Source organism: Psilocybe cubensis, chromosome 7 (assembly GCF_017499595.1).
Source record: "Psilocybe cubensis strain MGC-MH-2018 chromosome 7, whole genome shotgun sequence".
NCBI lineage: Eukaryota > Fungi > Basidiomycota > Agaricomycetes > Agaricales > Agrocybaceae > Psilocybe > Psilocybe cubensis.
In genome coordinates this window covers 2794615-2814639 of record NC_063005.1, presented here as the reverse complement: position 1 = coordinate 2814639, position 20025 = coordinate 2794615, and the positions used below count along the sequence as shown (strand labels likewise).

Below are 20025 nucleotides of genomic sequence, written 5' to 3'. Positions count from 1 at the left end.
TCAATTTCAGACTTTGCTGAAAGATTTGGATCTTCAAATGGGGACCATCGGGTCTAAACCTCAACGTGCATTGCATCCTCACCGGATAATGCTTCGGTGTGTCTGTCTCTCGACCCAGTCGCGTTGGACGTGTTTCCATCACATGACCGATCACGCCGATCACGTTGGAGATCCAAACTGAAGGAGCCTGGGCAAGCCCAAGGCACCCCAAGTATTCTGTGAACAACGGTTTACTTGAACTCATTCAGCTCGTTACAGAAACAGCTTACATTTAGCTTCCCGGAAATATTTTCAATATTTCGTAGTCTGCAACTTTTGCCACAAGAGCCAGTTATCTTATCTTTGCAAAGTGACGTGTGCAGGACATGCGTTACTATTGACCAGAGGCATACTCATTCTAGTTAAACTTCCAGAGGCTGATAGGTCGATGATACTCACCCAGAGAGCATGGAACCAGACGACATATCCCCACTCCGATCTTTGGCTATTGACCCGGGTCGCAAAGCCACGCCTCTGAACGCCCAAGGCAGCCATCTAACAAAGTCTATTCCCTGATCACAACGAAACAGCACCCCACTCTTCCTCTCGCTATTCATAATTATAACAACAAAGCAACCTATCTACTCAAGGAGTGGGATGACCTTACTCTGGCTGCCAGGACACTTATCACGGAGAAGCAGACAGGCACAGTTGTATCGAGGAGCTTACCAAAGTTCTTCAACTACAACGAGAAATTCGCGTACAAACCGACGGGGAATGAGCATGCTTTTGCCATTGAGGAGAAGGTGGATGGGAGTTTGATCAGCCTTTTCTGGTATGGCGGGAAATGGATGTTTGTTAGCCGTACGTCCTTCCAAAGCCCGCATGCGGAATCAGCTCAGCGCATCCTCGATACGCGCTACCCCGGGGCTCTCAAAAGGCTAGACAAAGAAAGTACATACGTCTTTGAACTCGTCGATCCAAAGATGCCCATCAAAGTCGTCTACACCAAGGAAGATCTTGTTCTGCTATCCATCGTTGCAAAGGACGGGAAGGAGCCGCCTCATAATTTTGATTGGACAGCTCTTTCTTTTTCAAGACCAAAAAGACATGTTGCTGACACAGTCGCACCCAGCCATCTCAGCAAGCTCAACCACGACAATGAAGAGGGCTTTGTTGTAAAGTTTTGGACATCTCCAAACGATAGATACCCAAAGCGAATAAAAATCAAATTTGAAAGTTATTTCGAACTCGCCGAAGGATGGAAAGGCAAACCCTCCTCTTCCCCACGAATGCCGCCATCAAACTCTCAGATCCTAGAAATCTACAGTAAACACCGACTACAGATCCATCATTTCAAGACTGACGACATTGCTAACACTATGGCCAAGCACAGGGAGAACTTTCTCAACTCACTTGAAAAGATTGCAGATGATTATGGTGGTGCACCTTGGTTAAATAAAATCGAAAAGACATGGGACCGAATAGACGCCATCTTCACTCTCCAAGAAGGCGAGTTGACAGATGCTATGTCACGGCTGAAAAAGGAAGGATATATTCCAAGTTTGGCAAACGCAAAATCAAACAGGCTCAAAGATACATTTAGGAAGCGAATGAGAAGGGGTGATATAAACCAGAAGCTCCGGGAAGCGTTGATGGCGTGGTATATCGATGATGCACCCGTACGGAGGGTTGCAGCATTTGTTAATCAGTTGGAAATACCGGTGGATCTGCGGTCAACAGAGGTTTTAGGGAAAGTGGAAGAATTAGTATAGCCATGGTATACCACCGTTGCTCATTTGTACAAAAACGCACTTCAATTTTCCTTTCAGAAATGCACTACATTTCTCTGTATCTCAATAGAATATGAAAGTTGAAACACAAGTTAATTACTACCGTAAGAACAGCGATAAGTCTCAAAAGTATAACATTCTTCTCTCAAGAAACAGCTCCGAGTTGAAATAAATAAATAGAGCATTGAGGCCTGAGGAGGACTCGAAGGGTGTAGCTTGTAGTCATTTTCCCGGGCCGTTTGCATCACAGGTCGAAGCCTGGTTCATTGTCTTCGGAGCAGTGAATAATATGTTGCCAAAGGTTGGAGATTTAAATGACAGTGTTGACATTGAATACCTGTACGGGTACACCCAGAGGTTTGCCGAAGGGGTTGTAGTAGCTGAGGTAATTGAGTGTCACCTTGCACCCTTCAATTACACGGGAGGTTCACTGAGGGAAAACCTACTGTTTAGTCTTCAAGTAGATTGGTGCATTTCTTACCGGACGCCCAAGGCAAAGCAACTTTGAAGGAGAAAGGAACTCTGAAACGATTTTATTCTGCATACCGTGAGACATGTTTGCCGGTCTTGAAGGTAATTTCCTCTTGATAGTACTAGATCTTGTTATCTGATCAAGTGTAAGCTGGCTGGTTTCCGTACCTGCTGTGAATGATCGACTCCAACAAGTTCCGAAAGTCTCACAACGAATAGGTAACGTCAGAGAAACTAGATTTATTCCTGGTTGATACTCTTAATCCTGGCACACCGTACATTGTTTGTACATTGTTGTATTTTTGCCAACATCGATGCAGCATTATCCTGCTGGACGGACTTTCGACGCAAATATTTGCGGAATTTCTGTGGGCCTTAGGACCTTTCGTCCGAGACTATATCACGTTTGTCAGTTTGCATCTAGCTGGAATAGGGGCAACGACGCGGGTGTGCAGCGTGTCCTAAAGTCTGGCCTATCCACGTGATGAGTTCAGGGCAGGCGGTATCGCGTCGGCTCATCTCGATCATCAGAAATTCTTGCTCTTGCCACTTGGCTTGTACGTCCACCACAAAGGAGCGGCATAGACGTCGAAAATACACAGTTCTTCACACTTCACTCCTTGGAATGCAATTGGAAGGAGTTTTTTCAGGCTTCAATATCTCACTAGCTCTAACTGTTCAGGTTGCCAGTGAGTCAATGTCCACTGTTTAGTAGTACGTGCCAGACATTTCAATGTCCGTTTGTAGCCCTGTTGATTCCGTTGAATGGTTCTGTACACTCACTGTCAACGACAAATGTGCACTTCAAGGTCATCGAAGGTCATCAGTTTTCTGAGTTCTCAGGATTCATCAAGTAGCAAAATATACACTCTGCCAGGGGGGCGCGTAAAATCTGAGGCAGTCTCAGGGAACTTGTCATTCTTGCTTTAAAGGTCTCTCTAGATTACCCAAGGAGTCTGAAATGGCTCTTACCTCTCCCCCTTTGAAACTCACCATTTTTACACTGGCAAAACTGACACAGTGGTCTGACAAATACATCTCGGATTTAGGCATGCTAAAGTCCATCTCGCGTTTTGCTCATTACCTTGTACTGGCACAATAATGGACCGGAAGGTCAGTAAAGCTTCGTTCTCATTTCCCTTTTTTCAAATAATACCATCCTCTTAGTTAAAGGTATATGAAAGACGACGGTGAAGGCTGCTTCTAGCGTTCAAGACCCTGATTTTTTCGGATTTTATCGACCGAGTGCAGACTCTAATTTGACACAGTCCGCAAGGCCCGCACTGCCAATGGCTTTATTTACGTTGATCAGTCGCTCACAAAGATAGTCACTGGGACTCGTGTACGGGCGGACCTCCTTCATCATGTATACACGGGCCGTGTCTCGTCCATGTCTGCCCACAGGAAGGCTTGGGATCTATATATGATTGGTGGCCAACTATTTCGACCCTTCCGGCACAATTCCGAGTTTTGACTCATTCATCGCTTTCCCATATGTCTTCCGGCATAACTATGCGAAAAGTATCTTACTAATCCATCTCCTAAATCCGAATCCTCGATGTACAATTATTCTCAGTGGAGCAACCACCTGGCCCAAAGTATAAAATGGCAGAAGCAAGACAAAGAAACGTTTTCGGTCCGTAGCCTGCACCTTTGGACAGGACGTCGTATCCTATCGATCTCCAAAAAATGACAATTGATCACACCGCGACGCCTTCAGGATCTTGCACGCCATCGTCGTCAGGACTTGGGTTAAACTCTCGTCTACCTTCTTCAGATAAAGATGCACTTTTTGCTGTTCGTATCCATTGTTCTTCTGCTGGTTGGGATTTATCAATTGACATTTCGTATTTTCTGTTTTGTTAAAAGGTGTCTTTTGAACCCCTTGATGAGCGTAACCCTATATACTTTTCTTACTCGAAGAAATGGTTAATTACCATTGTTACCTCTTTCTTCACCTTTCTCGTCTGTGAGCTTCATTTTCGCATTACTGCGGAGCCTTAAGCCCATTCTGAACTTACATTCTAATATAGCTACCGCGGCCACCTCCTTCAGCATGGGTGCGCCCTCCATGATGCACGATCTCAATTGCACTCAGTTCCAGGCTACTGTGGGACTAAGTCTGTACTGTCTTGGGTTCGGCATCGTGCCCCTCGTCACATCTTCTCTCAGCGAAGACTTTGGCAGATTGCCTCTCTACTATGTTTCCTTCTTGGGATTTTTGATGATGCATGTTATGGTAGCCTTGTACGTCTCCAAAAGTTCTAATCATGGTCGTAGGTAGAGAGGGATTTAATGGGTAGATTTCAAGGTCGCATAACGTTCAAACAGTCATTATAGCTAGATTTTTACAGGGCGCATTTGGGTCTACCGGGTCAACAATGGTTGCAGGCACGGTTGCAGATTTATGGAGTCCAGCGGAGTGAGTGTCAATCAAGATCATTTGAAGAGGGTCTATTATTGACATATATGGATAGGATAGGACTACCGATGGCCTTGTACACTTTATTTGCTTTCGTAGGAAACGGCGTTGGAGCAGTTTTTGGTGGCTGGGTAGAGCAAAACCATCGACTCCAATGGAGATGGATTCAATGGATACACCTGATGTATGTTATCTCGTTTAATGTCGTATTACCCTCCCCACTTATGCTTAGTTTGGTTTTCATAGCATAGCGGGCGTTTATTTTGTCGTGATGATTTTGACTATAGATGAAACACGTCCTTCAGTAATCCTTGAAAAGACGGCACGGAAACTCAGAGCATCTTCTGGGGACAACCGATATTACAGTGTCTTGTCAACGGCTAAAATAGGGCTGGCAAAAAGGATATATATGTCTTCTACGCGGCCAATCTGTGAGTGTTGTACTTCATTCAAACCCAGAATGATAATGCCCTTGTTAATCGTTGTTGTGTAGCGATGTTACTTTTCGAACCAATCGTTACTGCCGTTAGTGTAAGCAAGACTCGTATTTCCAAATTCGTTCACTTCATTCATTAACATTTTTTGGATGCTCTAGATATGGATAGGAATTGCTTGGGGGGTATACTTTTGCATGATTGAGTACACTACTGTCACATTAACTCTCGAGAGATAGAATCAAATTAAAATATCTAGGTCCATTCCAGGGGTATTCAGAAGCTTACACGGTTTCAACCAAGGCCAAGTGGGGACTGTGTACATGACGATGGCGTGAGTCATTCACCTCCAACGAAACAAATAACTAACAGACTGATCATAGTGTTGGAGGATTTCTGGGATTCTTGACTAACAGATACCAAGAACGACTGTATAGGTAAGATATAAGTCTCACAAGAAACGGACAGTCCTCAATTGACTTCGACTTGACTTAGAAAATATGTTTCCACTCGAGGCGCTCAAGCGCGACTTCACTTGGCCTGCGTGGCGGGATTCTTGTTTCCCATCTCAATGTTCATGTTCGCCTGGTCAGCAACATCATCAGTCCCATGGCCTGTCCTCGTTGTTGCACTGACAGTATGCAGATTTTTCTTGAAAGCATGGAGATTGCTGACTTTCTCTACATAGATTTACTTATGGGCAGTCTCCACGATATACATGACGATATTCACATACATCGCAGACTGGTAGGCATTCGAACGATATGCACGGAATAGTCACCGTCGATTTCTAACACAATGGTCACAGTTATGGCGTCTATGCGTCTTCAGCATTAGCAGGTCAAAGTCTTTGTCGTAAGTTCACCGAGACCAGGCAGTCAGTTAGATTCGATGCTAATATTTTCTGCCAGGTAACCTGACAGCTACGGCGTTCCCGTTATTTGCTGAGAGGATGTTTCGGGCTATGGGATACAGATGGGCTAATACAATGTTTGCACTGGCAGGCACAGTCATGAGCCCGATTCCAATTGTAAGTTCCCAGACGCTATCTATAGATCGTCATAGCATGACGTTGTGTTGATCGTACTGCGTAGGTTTTGTACTTCTTTGGGCCAAGAATATTGGCACGGAGCAAACTCCTTGGGAAATTGCATGGGGAGGACAAAACTCTGCTAGAGCAAAAAAATCCTAATGGTATGAAGGGTGATATTGAAAAGTAAAATAGAATTATCCGTACAATATAGACTAGAAGGACAACTTGACTGGCATTACAAATTTGACAAATATAATTGAGTACAGCGCCTACATGCCTGCTAAATGTCAATCAGGGAGTAGTGTATAAGCATTGGGTGGGCAGATTTAGGCATCTCACTCAAATCCACTTCCACATTCATATTCCACTATACAGTCCTCAAACTTCCAAACAACTTTCATTCCCGCAAGTTCATCCAGAGCAGGATCCAGACTTCGCATACCACGATCAGATGGGTCTAGGCTGCCAGGATAGGTGCGGTCCAAGGATAGGATCTGAATATTAGGTATGCCTTGATTATTTCTCAACTTGAGAAATTGTTCGATAGAACCCGAAGCAGGTCCGGGATGATATACACAGTTGCACCCATTTGGTCTGCGGGAATCCAGTGTTGATACCGTAAGATCACGCAGCATTGGAAATAATGGTGCCTCCGAGCCGGATTTATTTGCAGCGTCTATGCATTTTATTAGGATGAAGATATCTTGCTCCCGCATTTTCAGAGTGTTTACTGAAGAGAAATGTGAAAGCAATCGATTGAATGTGTGGCATATTTTTTGAGACATAGACCAATAGTTGATATAGTGCATGGAGAGTTCCAGGACAGTGACAGTCGAGCAATATGGAGACGACAGAGCATTTATCCAGTTTACTATATGTACCTCAGTGCCCCGTGATTGGAATGATCTGGTTAGGAGACAAAAAGACTGTGTGGATGGATCCGGACGAAGGAACCTCGCCATGCCATCTCGAAGTCTTAACTTTGAGATAGCGAGAAACAGAAAAATTGACTTTGGTGGTATTATGGCAAACCGACTGTGAAGTTTCGAAGCGATGTGATTTTCATAAGATTCCTGGCCATTGTTCATTATCCCTGACAGATACAATGTGGTCGAAGGGGGGATAATGATGTCTCGAAGATAAATTAAGCAGATATCGAGAATTAATGTGCGCAGACAGGGCAAATTTATTAGTGGAGGGTGATAGTCGTCAACAAGTTTATGTTGTTGGAGTGTAAGTGAGTTCAGATATGGCACGTGGCTCAGAGCCTCGCATATTTCTTTATTATTGAAATTTCCTCCTAGAGATAGAGAGCGCAAGTTCGACACCCAAGCGATATTTAGATTGCAATGTTTGGACATTGACTTGAACTCGTGTAGTCGAGGGGCATAATTGGAAAAGATTTCGCCTTGATGATTATCCATATGTAAGGAAGGAAGAGATTGATTGCAGCTTGGGTGCGCTACGTGATAGCAGAGCATGGAAGTTGAAGCGGAGGCATCCGTAATCACCGAGAAATGCAATTTTCTCAATTCTTTCCCAGTTCTGTATGATCAGATTTTGAAACCACACAAATCGATGCGATTCTGCAGACTCTTCGAAGATGTTGCTAACCTCACCACAGTACCCGGGCTCTGGACATTTGCTGCATTCCATCGACTCGGGGCATAAAATCCAAAGCTGGGACCTGCCACTCCTTTCTAGAACTAGATCTCGCCAGTTGTGGGATTTTTGGTTAAGAGAGCGCCAGTCTATGAGTCGTCCCCACAGTGAGGATGTTCCAAGCAGAACAGATCTCCACCGGCGACATACTTGAGAGCTTATGCGTGCAGTGTCGAGAGGAAGTGGTTCCGACGATTTCGTGAGATCATATTCAGTATTGGTCATGGAAATTAACCATAGGATATCATCAGATATACGGTATAGTGGAGATGTAGTTGGTTGTGTTTGACATGACATAAATGAATCCATCAAGTCCGTGGCATGCAATAGACTTGGATTCTAAACCTTAGTTCCGGATCCACAAGAGCGCCTGCAGAGGGCTTCACAGAACCTGAGGCGTAGGGTCATATAATGAATTCAAGTTGAAGGATCCTGAGTTAAGGCGGAGTGGTGGGGAAGGCAAGAGGAAGTGGTGGAGTGTGGGACTGCGAATTCGTGCCGTGATGAGTCCAAGTCGGCGTGATTGTGAGAAGTCATTGGCCATAAATGCGTAAATGGCACCTTCAGCAGGCTCTCTTTAACCTGACCTTGCGAATGCCATCTACATGATCATATATGTGGCAACTATAACGGAGTGCACTGCTTGCTATATGGGGGTGGTAAAAAGCAGTATGTAGTCACTGTCTGTAATATGATGCAACAAGATAACAGGTGCTGCACGTTGTGTTGGCTACGAGAGCAGCAGTATGTTTTGGATGGTATAGGGCGGAGGTGGAGATGGAGGAGATGGAGGAGCGACGAAGAGCCAGCGTTTGTTAGAGCTGATCAAGGTGTGGGGGTTGAATAACATCCCTTAAATTCATTAAACCACTCGTCCATACAAACACCTCGAGCCTCGAGTGTCAATGCTTTCCTATGCGGAGCACAAAAGACGTCTGCTCGATCGTCTTCTAGCGGTGTCAATATACCTATATATATTGTGGAATTCCAGTCAAGATCTGATACGACAAGAAAAATTTGTCGTTTTTACTTCGTGTTTAAAGTATTATCCGATTTATAAAAAAGGTTTCGTACATTCAAGTAGTATTAACAGCACTCGTAGCCTCCTGGATGGTTTCAGGATGTGGTGGCCTGACCGCGCCACGGAAATCGACAAAGGCGTGCAAAGGCCTAGGTGGAGCAGGGAGGAATGTTTTACGCATACCGTACTCGTCGAGATCGTCAGGCTCAACCGTCCATGATTTCTGTGCAGCCAATGGGTCTAATCCCCAAGCATGTTTCTTCGTGGCCTGAACGAACAGCACACGCGAGAACATGGAAGGAGGAATGTTACCAAAGAGATCGCCTTTGGTCATTAGCGGTGTAGTGGCGTTTCGTTTCTGGGAAGTGTGCAGTTCGTAGAAAAACCGAAGGCCATGCAAAAGACAGTCGTGGATATCGAGGAAAATGAAGACTTCGTCCTCGTCTTCGAGACTGTCTATATAGCTTTTGTTCGGTACGTAGGGATCCAGACGGATCCATTCGTCATTATGCCTTGCTATCCCGGTACGCGCTGAATTAAAGGTCAGAACAGAATCGAGGTAGTGGATACTGCTTACATATATAGGAGTCCCAAAGTTGAAGGGAGGTTCTATACACAGCGACCCCATTGGCGTTTGAGAGAAGAGCTGGCCGATACACAAAATGTTCCTCCTGAGCAGAGGTTTAGCACAAGATTAACAGATTAATCAGGCATGTTTACCTGAAATTTCTGACAACGTATCCACCATGGGCCATCTATCTTTGTGGGGTCATATATAATATGTATGTGATATTTTCTCCCCCGGTTCGCAAGGTCGTGAAGCTTGAAGAAGTCTACACCACGGAATATCGGGTAGTTCAACTGTAACCACATAAGCTTGTGCCTTTACTATAAAAAGTTGACGAGCTCACCAATTTGGATACTGATAAATAACCATCCGGCCTCGTGGATAATCCATAATCTCTGGCAGCATGGTTTCGAAGAAGAAATGCCAACGTTTCATAGAGTTCGTCCAACGTCGTTTTGTCTACACCACGGACGGGTCGTCTGGGAGGGAGGGGAAACGCAGGCAGAAAGCTAGTACCGACTCTAGCGGGGGGCGGGATCCTTAAGCTGTATTTGCGGTGTAATTTCTTCCTTTCCAACTCTAACCACTTTTCTTCCTCCTCCACTGTCGCAGCTATCGTGGACACGGCGCGTCGGTTAGACCATGGTTTAAACGAGTTTGAGAGCAGGCGTCGAATGCATTGATTCATGTGCAATCACTGGATTTGGCAGGTTAACCTGTATCGACGTTGAGCAATTCCAGCATTCACAGAAAGGCATACAGTTGGACGTACATGTGCCGCAACGTGGGCGTTGGTGGAAGAAACTTTTTTTGATGCGGAGCCTGAAGTGACGACCCCCCTGATTGGTCACCGTTACCGCCGACAGTGACGAAAGCCCTTGTTATGGCATTCTAACGAACCTTGCCTGCAAAACAACTGCTATGGCGTCTTGTGTGCTCGCACAACTCAGTATAGCTCAAGACAGATTATCGTGATCAAGAACGGCGCGTCGCAGGCGTTTCATCCAAGAAACGAGGTCAGCAGCCAAAAATAACCCAATGTTGCTCTCTGCCACTGACTTCCACCATGTCTGAAGATATGCCCTCATCCTGGAGATATTTGACGTCGGCAGGAAACCGCATATCATCCTTCAAAGGTTATCTCTCTGGTCGCGAGCCGGGCGCGGGCTGGAGATCAGGGAGAACCACGCCAAATGCATCGCAAGCCCCGCGCGACGAGCCCAGACAGAGTTGGAGGGCTTGGGCAGGCCAAAAGATCAGGGTTCGAAGGAGGGGGCAGTATGATGCCACGGAGAGTAATGAATTAATCAACATCTTTCCTGGTTGGGCGGCCAGGCGGTATGCATCTCAACAAGATGAATACGGTGCGTCAGCTCCGACTAGTTTTGGCGCTCAATTCAATATCAATACAGGTAGGGGACCTCGACCATTCGAACTGGAGGTTTTCGTATCAGGATACGCTATTAGCTATAGATCCCCTGAGAACGCTAGCCGTTCTCAACGCGCATTTATTCGATTGGCTAAAGGTGTGCATTCTAATATTGCTGCTAGAGTTTTACTGAACACAACTACGCCAGGATTTGCTTCATTGCCAAAAATTGTGGACAGCGCTGCGGATGTCCGCCCGAATTCCTCATCTTTCGCGCAGTTAACCCCGTCCACAGAAGCATTGCTTGCCCAAGTTAAACTTCCACCCCGCCCTACGGATATCGCAGACGATTATGATATTGACGCCCTGGAGCGCCAGCTTAGACTCGCCAAAACGACAGACGACCCGCTTAAAGACGACTCGGCGTCACTTTCGTCTTCTTCTTCCGCCTCGTCCTCAACCAATGACTTACCTTCCACGGGACGAGAGACAGCTGACAGCGTCGTGAACTCTGTGGCGGAGAATACTGCAGACGTTATCAAGCGATTGCACGCCAATCTCGAGCGACGTTTGCAACCGTTTTGGTCCTCTACGCTTCCCAACCGCGTCGTTCGACTCCACCTTTTCTCTGCGCCCCACAATGATAGCTCATCGACGTCGGTGGGCCCTGGGAACACTGATGATGTTGACGAGTTGGCGACAGATGCTCAAAATGGGCCTCTTGCGTCACAGGACGTGATGACTGGTGTTGATGGGAGCTTTCAGGTTAAATTCAATATTCCTTGGGAGGACTTATGTCATCACCCACGCGCCCTACACATCGCGTTTGGTGAGGCTGAGGTAGAGCATGAATTACTGATCGTTGCCCAACTATTGCCATTGAATCCATCCTCGTCGTCGCTTTCGGTCGACAGTTCACCAACATCTACTCCACTGACTTCGCTGACGCGGATCCCAGTAACATATTCGCCTATACGAGTGATTTCGGACATCGACGATACAGTCAAGTTTTCAGGCGTGCTTTCCGGTGCAAGGGCGGTCTTTCATAATGTTTTTGTGAAGGATTTAAGAGACAATGTCATCCCTGGCATGGGAGAGTGGTACGCTGCCATGTGGAGCCGTGGTGTGCGATTTCATTACGTTGTAAGCATTTATCTTGATCTTTTTGTTAGCCTTGAAACCCACTGTCTTGACTTGTAGTCAAATGGTCCTTTTGAGATTCTCCCTGTCCTCAATGAATTCTTCGAAGTGTCGCAACTACCCCCTGGTTAGTAGTTTACGTCTGGACATATACCTTTATCGATACTTCTATCTCTAGGTTCAATTAAACTAAAATCCTACGCGGGTCGCTCGCTGTTTACTGGCCTTCTTTCGGCACCAGCAGCACGCAAACGTGCGGGAATTGTCGACATTCTGGACTCTTTCCCTGATTCGCGATTCTTCTTGATTGGAGACTCCGGTGAACAAGATTTGGAATTATACGCCGAGTATGTAACCAACAAACCCTTGCGTACGAGAAACTGAGCACTGACACACACGTAAACAGTATTGCACGAGAACGGCCTGATCGCATCCTAGCTGTGTTCGTACGCGATGCCGATGCAAACACATTTGGCGGTCCTCCGGCTCTTGAGGACCCAACTGGCTGGAAAGCTATGGGTGCTGCGGGTACGAGGCCAATAGAGAGGCCACTTGTTTCAAGGAGCGAAAGCGGCATGACGAATGGTTCTTTTTCTCCATCAATATCATCATACTCAAAGTATAGCAGTTTCTTCTCCTCTAATTCTGGAAGCTCTACCCCCAATGTTCGGACGGGCGATGCCAACGAAACCCCACGACCGAACACTTTTGGATTTGATAGTGGTCGACAACCATCAACGTCTGCTAGTGTTGACGACAAAGCGCTGGCTAAAGCAAGAGATCAGTCATATTTAGGCGTTGGTGCACTAACCGCCGAACCGGAGTCTATGAGAAGCGGTGACGCAGTCACCCCACCGCGTCTGTCTGCAGTCACAGGACCTGCGATTTATGTGAATTCACCAAATAATTCTAGTAGAGAGCCACAGGATGTGATGCAGTCCCCGGGTAAATTTGTGGACCAGCCGCCCAAAGCGACACCGCCACCGTCCATTCGATCCAGCATGAGCAGTTTGGGTCCTGCTTCCGCCGCTGCATCATTCCGCTCGCAGCGTACTGGCTCGTCGACGTCGTCTGGGAGCTCAAATACCACTGGAAAACGGATAAGCTCGATCTCGGAAGCAGAGAAGAAGAGGAACGATCTCCAGATGAGAGTGTATAGAGCGAGGACGCAGATGCCGAGTCATATACCACTGAGGATATTTAGAGATCCGAGCGAGTGTGTTGAGGCACAGGAGATTCTGGACCAAGAGCGGTGAGGAACAAGCGTTCAGTCTATCTTGTTCTATATTGGTGGAGTTGGTGTTTCCGTGTTGGTGGTGTTAGTGCGCATATCCAGAAGCAAGGTTTTATCTAAGTAGTAGTATGTATCATATTTTCTCCATTTTGCGTCTTTGCGATACTATTTGCCGGATGTATACTACGTGGACGGCTGTAATCATTTGTACTATCCATATACTATACCTATTGCGTTTCCTTCTGGATTGAAACTTTTTGTGATTCCACTCAATCAAAAAGTGTATTCAAAGTTGTCCTGGAATTTCGGAGATTTCACGATCGCTGGGTTTTTGTGCTCGATGCATGCCTCTTTCTCGCCGTCATGGCACTAGTAAGACCATCGGCAACCTAAAAATAGATTTAATGACGTTTTTGAGAAATCGAATCTTTTTACTGCTATGTTTACACATAGATGCCGCGCGTGGGTTGCATTGATCCTTCGACATCTTCTCCGGAAAGATAGGAATAATTTAAGCCCAGCAACCTACTTTTAGAGAAATCATTGTGCTTCTGAAATGCAGAAGGTTTATATAGTAGTAAATGTAATTGTCAGTCAGCGAGTCATAATGAACATTGCGGGCTCCATGACCATACAATGGCGTCTTGGAAGGAATAAGTTATATCATCATCTATCATCTTCTCAGGGTCGCAAATTGGTTAACGATGGACAGTTTCGGAAAATTCGGCCAGAATGAGTGGAAGGACGTAAAGCTATGCTGCATCCATAACCTTACTAACCACGCCCATTGCGGCCTTCAGGTTGCTTTCTCAGGAATGCTTTCCAAGGGGTAGGCAGGTGCAACAAAGATGACCCACCTCGGTCTGCTCTGGGGCAAGAAGCGAAAGGAGACTGGTAATCTCCTTGATACACAGGTGGGTCGCAGGAGTAGTATCATGATATAAGTTTATTAGCGCCCAGTATTTGGACGATCCCTGATGGGCGCGAGGCTTCCTGTATGGACTAGGTGAGGAGGAAGCTAAATTTTGCGAATTGTATGTGCACCGTCGACAATATCATATGTTTCCCTGATGACTGCAGTGAGGAAAAGCAGGAGCTATTTGGAGATAGACAATAGTCGCCAAGATGAGAGACCGAAACGGCAATGGTAGATCGCTGGTTCTTGTGGACACGGCACGAAAGCCGATGCGGCATGGTACCGCGGAATGACATGCGCATCACCCACGCCGGACTATCTTGAATCCGTAGATTACATCGTCCGTTCCAAGCTTGAAACCCCTTACAGTGTCAACGTGCAGCAGTCCCAAAACAAATCCATAAATAACAGGCCAAGTATGGAGTTTTCGACACCTCAGTTTGTCTTTCCTAGCTCGCTTCGTTGAGTCTAACTGCTCGTCGCGACGAGTGCCGGAAAATGGCGTCAAGTACCACTTTGTCCGCGAAATTTACCGTCGATGGAGAGAAATCAGCCACACCGACGCTGTATGTGTCTGAACCTGATATATCAGGCGAGGGCGTTGTCGTCAAAAGTCTCGAAGATGTCAGGGAGCCCAGCTTGGATCCTCGAGTCCATATCTCGAACGACTCGCGACCAGATGAAAAAGAACTCGACGAGGGACTTGGCCACCGTCTAACCCGTATGCTTTCGAGCGCAAAAAGCTCGAGGTCAGAAGAGGAAGGCAAAACAAATGAGCCTATCTATGTATATTCGCACTTGGTGGAACGGCAAACGTGGGTCTGACATGCGTTGTAGATTGAATTCGCTCCAGGCGACAAACGAAACCCGATCAATTATTCGCTGCGGAAAAAGTGGGCTATCACGTCGGTCGCGTGCTTTGCCACACTATTAGCATGTACGTTTTCCACGGACGTCGGGTTGTGTATACAAAACATAAATAACCCGTTGTCATCACAGCATCCACGTCGTCGACGTACAATATGGGATTCGAGTCGATGACGCGCGACCTTGGATGCACAGACTTTCAGGCTACTATCGGTCTAAGCGTATACGCGCTTGGCTTCGGCGTGGTGCCTTTGGTCACCGCGTCTTTCAGCGAAGAATTCGGACGCCAGCCTCTATATCTAGGATCAGGTGTCGGGTTTCTATTAATGTTCATGATGATTGCTCTGTGAGTCCCCCAAACTTTGATGGACATTGTATATGTTGAACTATTTTGAAGTGCGAAAAATATACAGACTGTCATCATTGCCAGACTGTTACAGGGCGCGTTTGGCTCGACGGGCGCGACCATGGTGGGTGGAACTATCGCTGATATCTGGACACCCAAAGAGTACGCCTTTCATTTTCATTTTAGATTGTGATCTTAAATTAATGAACACAGGCGGGGCCTTCCTATGTCGATTTTCGGTCTAATGGCCGTCGGAGGCACTGGATTAGGGCCTGTGATCGCAGGTTGGATAGAGGTAAACCGTAAACTAGGTTGGAAATGGATTCAATGGATTCAAATGATGTAGGTTGACCATCTTAACCAATTGCATTGCTCATAGACAAACATCTTATCCTAGGATCTGTGCGGTGTATTTGATTATCCTGCCGTTTATAATGAAAGAGACACGTTCTTCTATTCTATTGACGAGAATAGCCAAGAAGTTGCGCAAGGAAACTGGGGATCATCGATATCGCGCTAGGGTGGAAGACGAACGCGCGAAGCTCAGGACATTGATTTGGATTTCATGTACAAGACCAGTTCGTGAGTTAAATAATTAAAGATTGTATACGCGTTTCATTAATTTTGTGGTTCTCTCAGACTTGATGCTCACTGAACCAGTGGTGTCTAGTTTTAGTGTGAGTCATTCAGCTTCTACTTCTTCCAATGTTCAATCTATCGTAGCTGTGGATTGGATTCGCATGGGGCGTAACCTATTGCATGATTGAGTACGTTTTAATGTTGGGCCAAGTGTACATGTGCTTCATTGACTTTACCTTAGATCAATATCAGGGGTGTTCAGGGATTTGCACGATTTCGACATTGGTTGGATAGGCACGGTTTTTATGGCCATGGTGTAAGCAAAACTCCGTATCAATTACTGTAGTGGATTGACAATCTTCCCCTCACAGTATCGGGTCTATATTCGGGTTTATTACCAATTTCTACCAAGAAAGCCTTTACCAGTACGTGTTTGATAATCATAACGTATTCTGAGGCGCAGGCACTGGAAGTAGAACTGATTGTATTCTTTTCCTATAGGCGGTACTTTCCCCATCGAGGTCCGGAAGCACGTCTTTACCTGGCGTGCTTTGCGGCGATTCTCCTCCCTGTGGGGATGTTCATCTATGCATGGTCGTCATTCTCGAGCGTTCATTGGATTGCGCTGACCATTGGAATCACTCTTTTCATTTGGGGTGTCTTTATCATTTACTTGGCCGTTTTCACCTACCTTGCCGATTGGTGCGTACCCTTCTCTACAGCGTTGTTTTCTCCGAGGATAAGAGTGCTTATCTTTGAACCGTTTTCCTTTCGCTATATGTTTGTCCCGTCTCTGTCTCTTTTTTGGCTCACTTGCCCAAAGCTATGGTCCATTTGCTTCTTCTGCTCTTGCCGGCCAGAGTCTTGCTCGTGAGTCCCCTTGTTGTGGTTAGACCGACTGACCTGATGTTGCGTTATTTTCAAAGGCAACCTTATGGCAACCGCCTTCCCTCTTTTCACGACACAAATGTATAGAACGCTTGACTATAAGTGGGCAAACACCTTATTTGGATGTATCGCTGCTGTGATGATTCCCATACCATATGTCAGTTTGATTTTTTAAAATTTTTGCCGAGTAATTTTCCTCATGAATCGTATGTAATTTAGGTACTCTTTTTCTACGGTCCCGCCATCCGCCTACGAAGTAAATTCTCGAGAGCGGTTTTGGAGGCCGAAAGACGATGATCATTTCCTGTATCCTTGCTTCAATTTTTTTTTTCGTTTTTGAGTTTCTCGATCGGCATTTGTAGCTAACCTATATCCTGCACACATCTGTTGATATCAACATGCATTTCTTTTTTTTGGGTTGGTGGATTCGGATTCTTATGTTTTATAATTTGTATACTTCCAGGTTATTGTAACATTATCTGTGCCGAGCATAGGAGCGTAACGCTCTCGCTTTTTAAATAACTATAAAGATGGTTCCCTTCATCCTGAGCCAGTGAGATCCAGCAGAATGTCTCCACAACACTCTGCCTTCGAACCTGTAAGGGAGTTGGGAGCCCCATCGGAGCCTGAAAGTTTACAGGTCTGTCAGGCTACCGACTCTGGAAACCGGTGAGTAATCATTTTTAGGGTCCGTAAAATCTCCACAACAACCAACCATAATAAATGGCAGTCACCCTCAGCAGGCTCTTTTTGACCGTCGACGCCGATTGACCTTGCCAATGCCATCTACATGACCAGAATTCAAATAATTAAACTATGGTGCACAGAATATAATATTCTGGCCTCTATGCTCCAGGATCACTCGCGGCATGCTCAAAGCCTCCCGGCTTCTCACAATCACGCCGACTTAGACACATCATTATACCGCACAGCCACACTCCACAACTTCCTCTTGCCTTCCCAATCCCCACCACTTCGCCTTAACCCAGGAGCCTTCAACTTGACTTCATTTTTTACGAATTATTTGATCCTACCCCTCAGGTGCTGTGAAGCCCTCTACAGCCGCTCTTGTGGATCCGGAATTGAGGTTTAGAATCCAAGTCTATTGCATGCCACGGACTTGATGGATTCATTTATGTCATGTCAAACACAACCGACTTCATCTCCACTAAACCGTATATCTGATGATATCCTATGGTTAATTTCCATGACCAATACTGAATATGATCTCACGAAATCGTCGGAACCACTTCCTCTCGACACTGCACGCATAAGCTCTCAAGTATGTCGCCGGTGGAGATCTGTTCTGCTTGGAACGTCCTCACTGTGGGGACGACTCATAGACTGGCGCTCTCTTAACCAAAAATCCCACAACTGGCGAAACCTAGTTCTAGAAAGGAGTGGCAGGTCCCAGCTTTGGATTTTATGTCCCGAGTCGATGAAGTGCAGCAAATGTCCAGTGCCCTGGTACTGTGGCGAGGTTAGCAACGTAGTCGGAGAGTCTGCAGAATCGCGTCGATTTGTGTGGTTTCAAAATCTGATCGCACAGAATTGGGAAAGAATTGAGAAACTTGCATTTCTCGATGATTACGGATGCCTCCGTTTCAACTTCCATGCTCTGCTATCACGTAGGGCACCCAATCTGCAATCAATCTCTCTTCCTTCCTTACATATGGATAATCACCAAGGCGAAATTTTTTCCAATTATGCTCCTCGACTACACGAATTCAAGTCAATGTCCAAACATTGCAACTTGGATATCTCTTGGATGTCAAACTTGCGCTCTCTATCTTTAGGAGAAAATTTCAATAACAAAGAAATATGCGAGGCTCTGAGCCACATGCCATATCTGAACTCACTTACACTCCAACAACATAAACTTGTTGACGACTATCACCCTCCACTAATAAATTTGCCCTGTCTGCGCACATTAATTCTCGATAACTGCTTAATTTATCTTCGAGACATCATTATCCCCCCTTCGACCACATTGTATCTGTCAGGGATAATGAACAATGGCCAGGAATCTTATGAAAATCACATCGCTTCGAAACTTCACAATAGGTTCGCCGAAATACCACCAAAGTCAATTCATATGTATCTCTCCATCACAGAGTTTAGCCTCCGAGACGATATGGGGAGCCTTTATTACCGCGATCCATCCAGCAGGTCTTTTGATTTACGAATAAAAACATATACGCGATCAAGCGCTGAAACACGTATGGTCAATTTCATAAATACCATGTCGTCTGCTTATTTTTCGACTGTCACCGTCCTGGAACTCGCCACGTCTCTTACATTCTATTATGGAGAGAGAATTTATCATTCATTCAATCGATTTATGTCACACTTCTCTGCGGTGGAAACTTTGAAAATAGATGAGGAAGGTATCTTCATCCTAACGCAATACATCGAAACCGACGAATCAGAAGCACCATTATTTCCAATGCTGCGCTATCTTACCGTGTCAAAAATGGATTTTAACACACATAGAAAGCGCAAATGTCATTGTAAATATCATCCGGGGCGTTTTTCAGGTTCCATCGAGCAATTTCTCAAGTGGCGAAGTAATCGAAGCATGCCTAACATTCAGATCCTGTCCTTGGACCGCACTTCCTCCGAGTCTCCTAAATACGAAGATCCGTCTGGTCGTGGTATGCGTAGTCTTGATCCTGCTCTGGATGAACTTGCGGGCATGAAGGTTGTTTGGAAGTTCGAAGATCGTGTAGTTGAATACGAATGTGGAAGTGGATTTCCAGAGCGGCTGAAATATGATGAAATTTATCGCCATTGCGAGATTTGGAACAGAAATGCCAATTTTTTTTAAGTGAGATTCTTTTATGTCCACCCATAGTATATTGCTTCATCATTGACATTTACTAGTACTGCGTAGGCATCTGTAGGCACAGTGCACCAATAGCTTCTTGGTAGTTCGTATGTATTTTGATAACACTGTAAACAGAAAATGCAAACTAATCACGAAGTTAAAAAAATAATTACCTTGCCATGTCTGACCGAAAGTTAGACGCCATTTTTCCGGATATTGTCAGTATCGTTGCTATTCACGATGTAAGTGAGCGCTCAACATGATATTATTGGGGAGCTTGCTCCCCTTTGCACTGGTGGGGACCCAAAATGCTTAAGCACACGTGATCCACCAGTGTTTTGATCGTCACCCCGTGCGAAAATGGCACCCCGTGCGAACCTAGCAGGGAGACCTGCTGACATTTGTGATGCGGCAAGATTCTACTAGAGCATGCCAGGTACTGGCATAGCAAATTAATCGTTCTGACTCTTGAGAGG

General features: G+C 45.7%; 6 protein-coding genes across 6 annotated transcripts; 5 read left to right on the top strand and 1 right to left on the bottom strand.

Annotated features, from left to right (window-relative positions):
• Positions 1 to 447: 447 nt before the first annotated feature.
• On the top strand, positions 448 to 1754 carry JR316_0008406 (Putative bifunctional polynucleotide kinase/RNA ligase; the record flags this gene model as incomplete). The annotated part of the gene is made up of 2 exons (XM_047894121.1): positions 448 to 496; positions 613 to 1754. 2 exons carry the CDS (start codon positions 448 to 450, stop codon positions 1752 to 1754), a joined length of 1191 nt encoding a protein of 396 aa, XP_047747436.1.
• Positions 1755 to 3932: 2178 nt separating this feature from the next.
• On the top strand, positions 3933 to 6319 carry JR316_0008405 (MFS-type efflux pump MFS2; the record flags this gene model as incomplete). Its single annotated transcript, XM_047894120.1, has 15 exons — positions 3933 to 4040; positions 4113 to 4212; positions 4277 to 4490; positions 4555 to 4665; positions 4721 to 4849; positions 4912 to 5096; positions 5159 to 5196; positions 5261 to 5284; positions 5339 to 5433; positions 5483 to 5536; positions 5595 to 5736; positions 5788 to 5846; positions 5908 to 5954; positions 6011 to 6129; positions 6194 to 6319. The coding sequence occupies 15 exons, from the start codon at positions 3933 to 3935 to the stop codon at positions 6317 to 6319; spliced, it is 1551 nt and encodes a 516-aa protein (XP_047747435.1).
• Positions 6320 to 8870: 2551 nt separating this feature from the next.
• Positions 8871 to 10071, bottom strand: JR316_0008404 (uncharacterized protein; the record flags this gene model as incomplete). Its single annotated transcript, XM_047894119.1, has 4 exons — positions 8871 to 9346; positions 9393 to 9486; positions 9536 to 9676; positions 9727 to 10071. The coding sequence occupies 4 exons, from the start codon at positions 10069 to 10071 to the stop codon at positions 8871 to 8873; spliced, it is 1056 nt and encodes a 351-aa protein (XP_047747434.1).
• A 378-nt stretch (positions 10072 to 10449) lies between these two features.
• On the top strand, positions 10450 to 13148 carry JR316_0008403 (Phosphatidate phosphatase APP1; the record flags this gene model as incomplete). The annotated part of the gene is made up of 6 exons (XM_047894118.1): positions 10450 to 10747; positions 10796 to 10909; positions 10961 to 11895; positions 11953 to 12019; positions 12071 to 12239; positions 12299 to 13148. 6 exons carry the CDS (start codon positions 10450 to 10452, stop codon positions 13146 to 13148), a joined length of 2433 nt encoding a protein of 810 aa, XP_047747433.1.
• A 1392-nt stretch (positions 13149 to 14540) lies between these two features.
• JR316_0008402 (Ascochitine biosynthesis cluster MFS transporter) lies at positions 14541 to 17019 on the top strand (the record flags this gene model as incomplete). The annotated part of the gene is made up of 14 exons (XM_047894117.1): positions 14541 to 14828; positions 14880 to 14979; positions 15042 to 15255; positions 15307 to 15417; positions 15469 to 15597; positions 15653 to 15837; positions 15895 to 15932; positions 15979 to 16022; positions 16076 to 16150; positions 16206 to 16259; positions 16336 to 16536; positions 16658 to 16704; positions 16761 to 16879; positions 16942 to 17019. 14 exons carry the CDS (start codon positions 14541 to 14543, stop codon positions 17017 to 17019), a joined length of 1683 nt encoding a protein of 560 aa, XP_047747432.1.
• Positions 17020 to 18964: 1945 nt separating this feature from the next.
• Positions 18965 to 19549, top strand: JR316_0008401 (uncharacterized protein; the record flags this gene model as incomplete). The annotated part of the gene is made up of 1 exon (XM_047894116.1): positions 18965 to 19549. One exon carries the CDS (start codon positions 18965 to 18967, stop codon positions 19547 to 19549), a length of 585 nt encoding a protein of 194 aa, XP_047747431.1.
• Between the last annotated feature and the right edge of the window lie 476 nt (positions 19550 to 20025).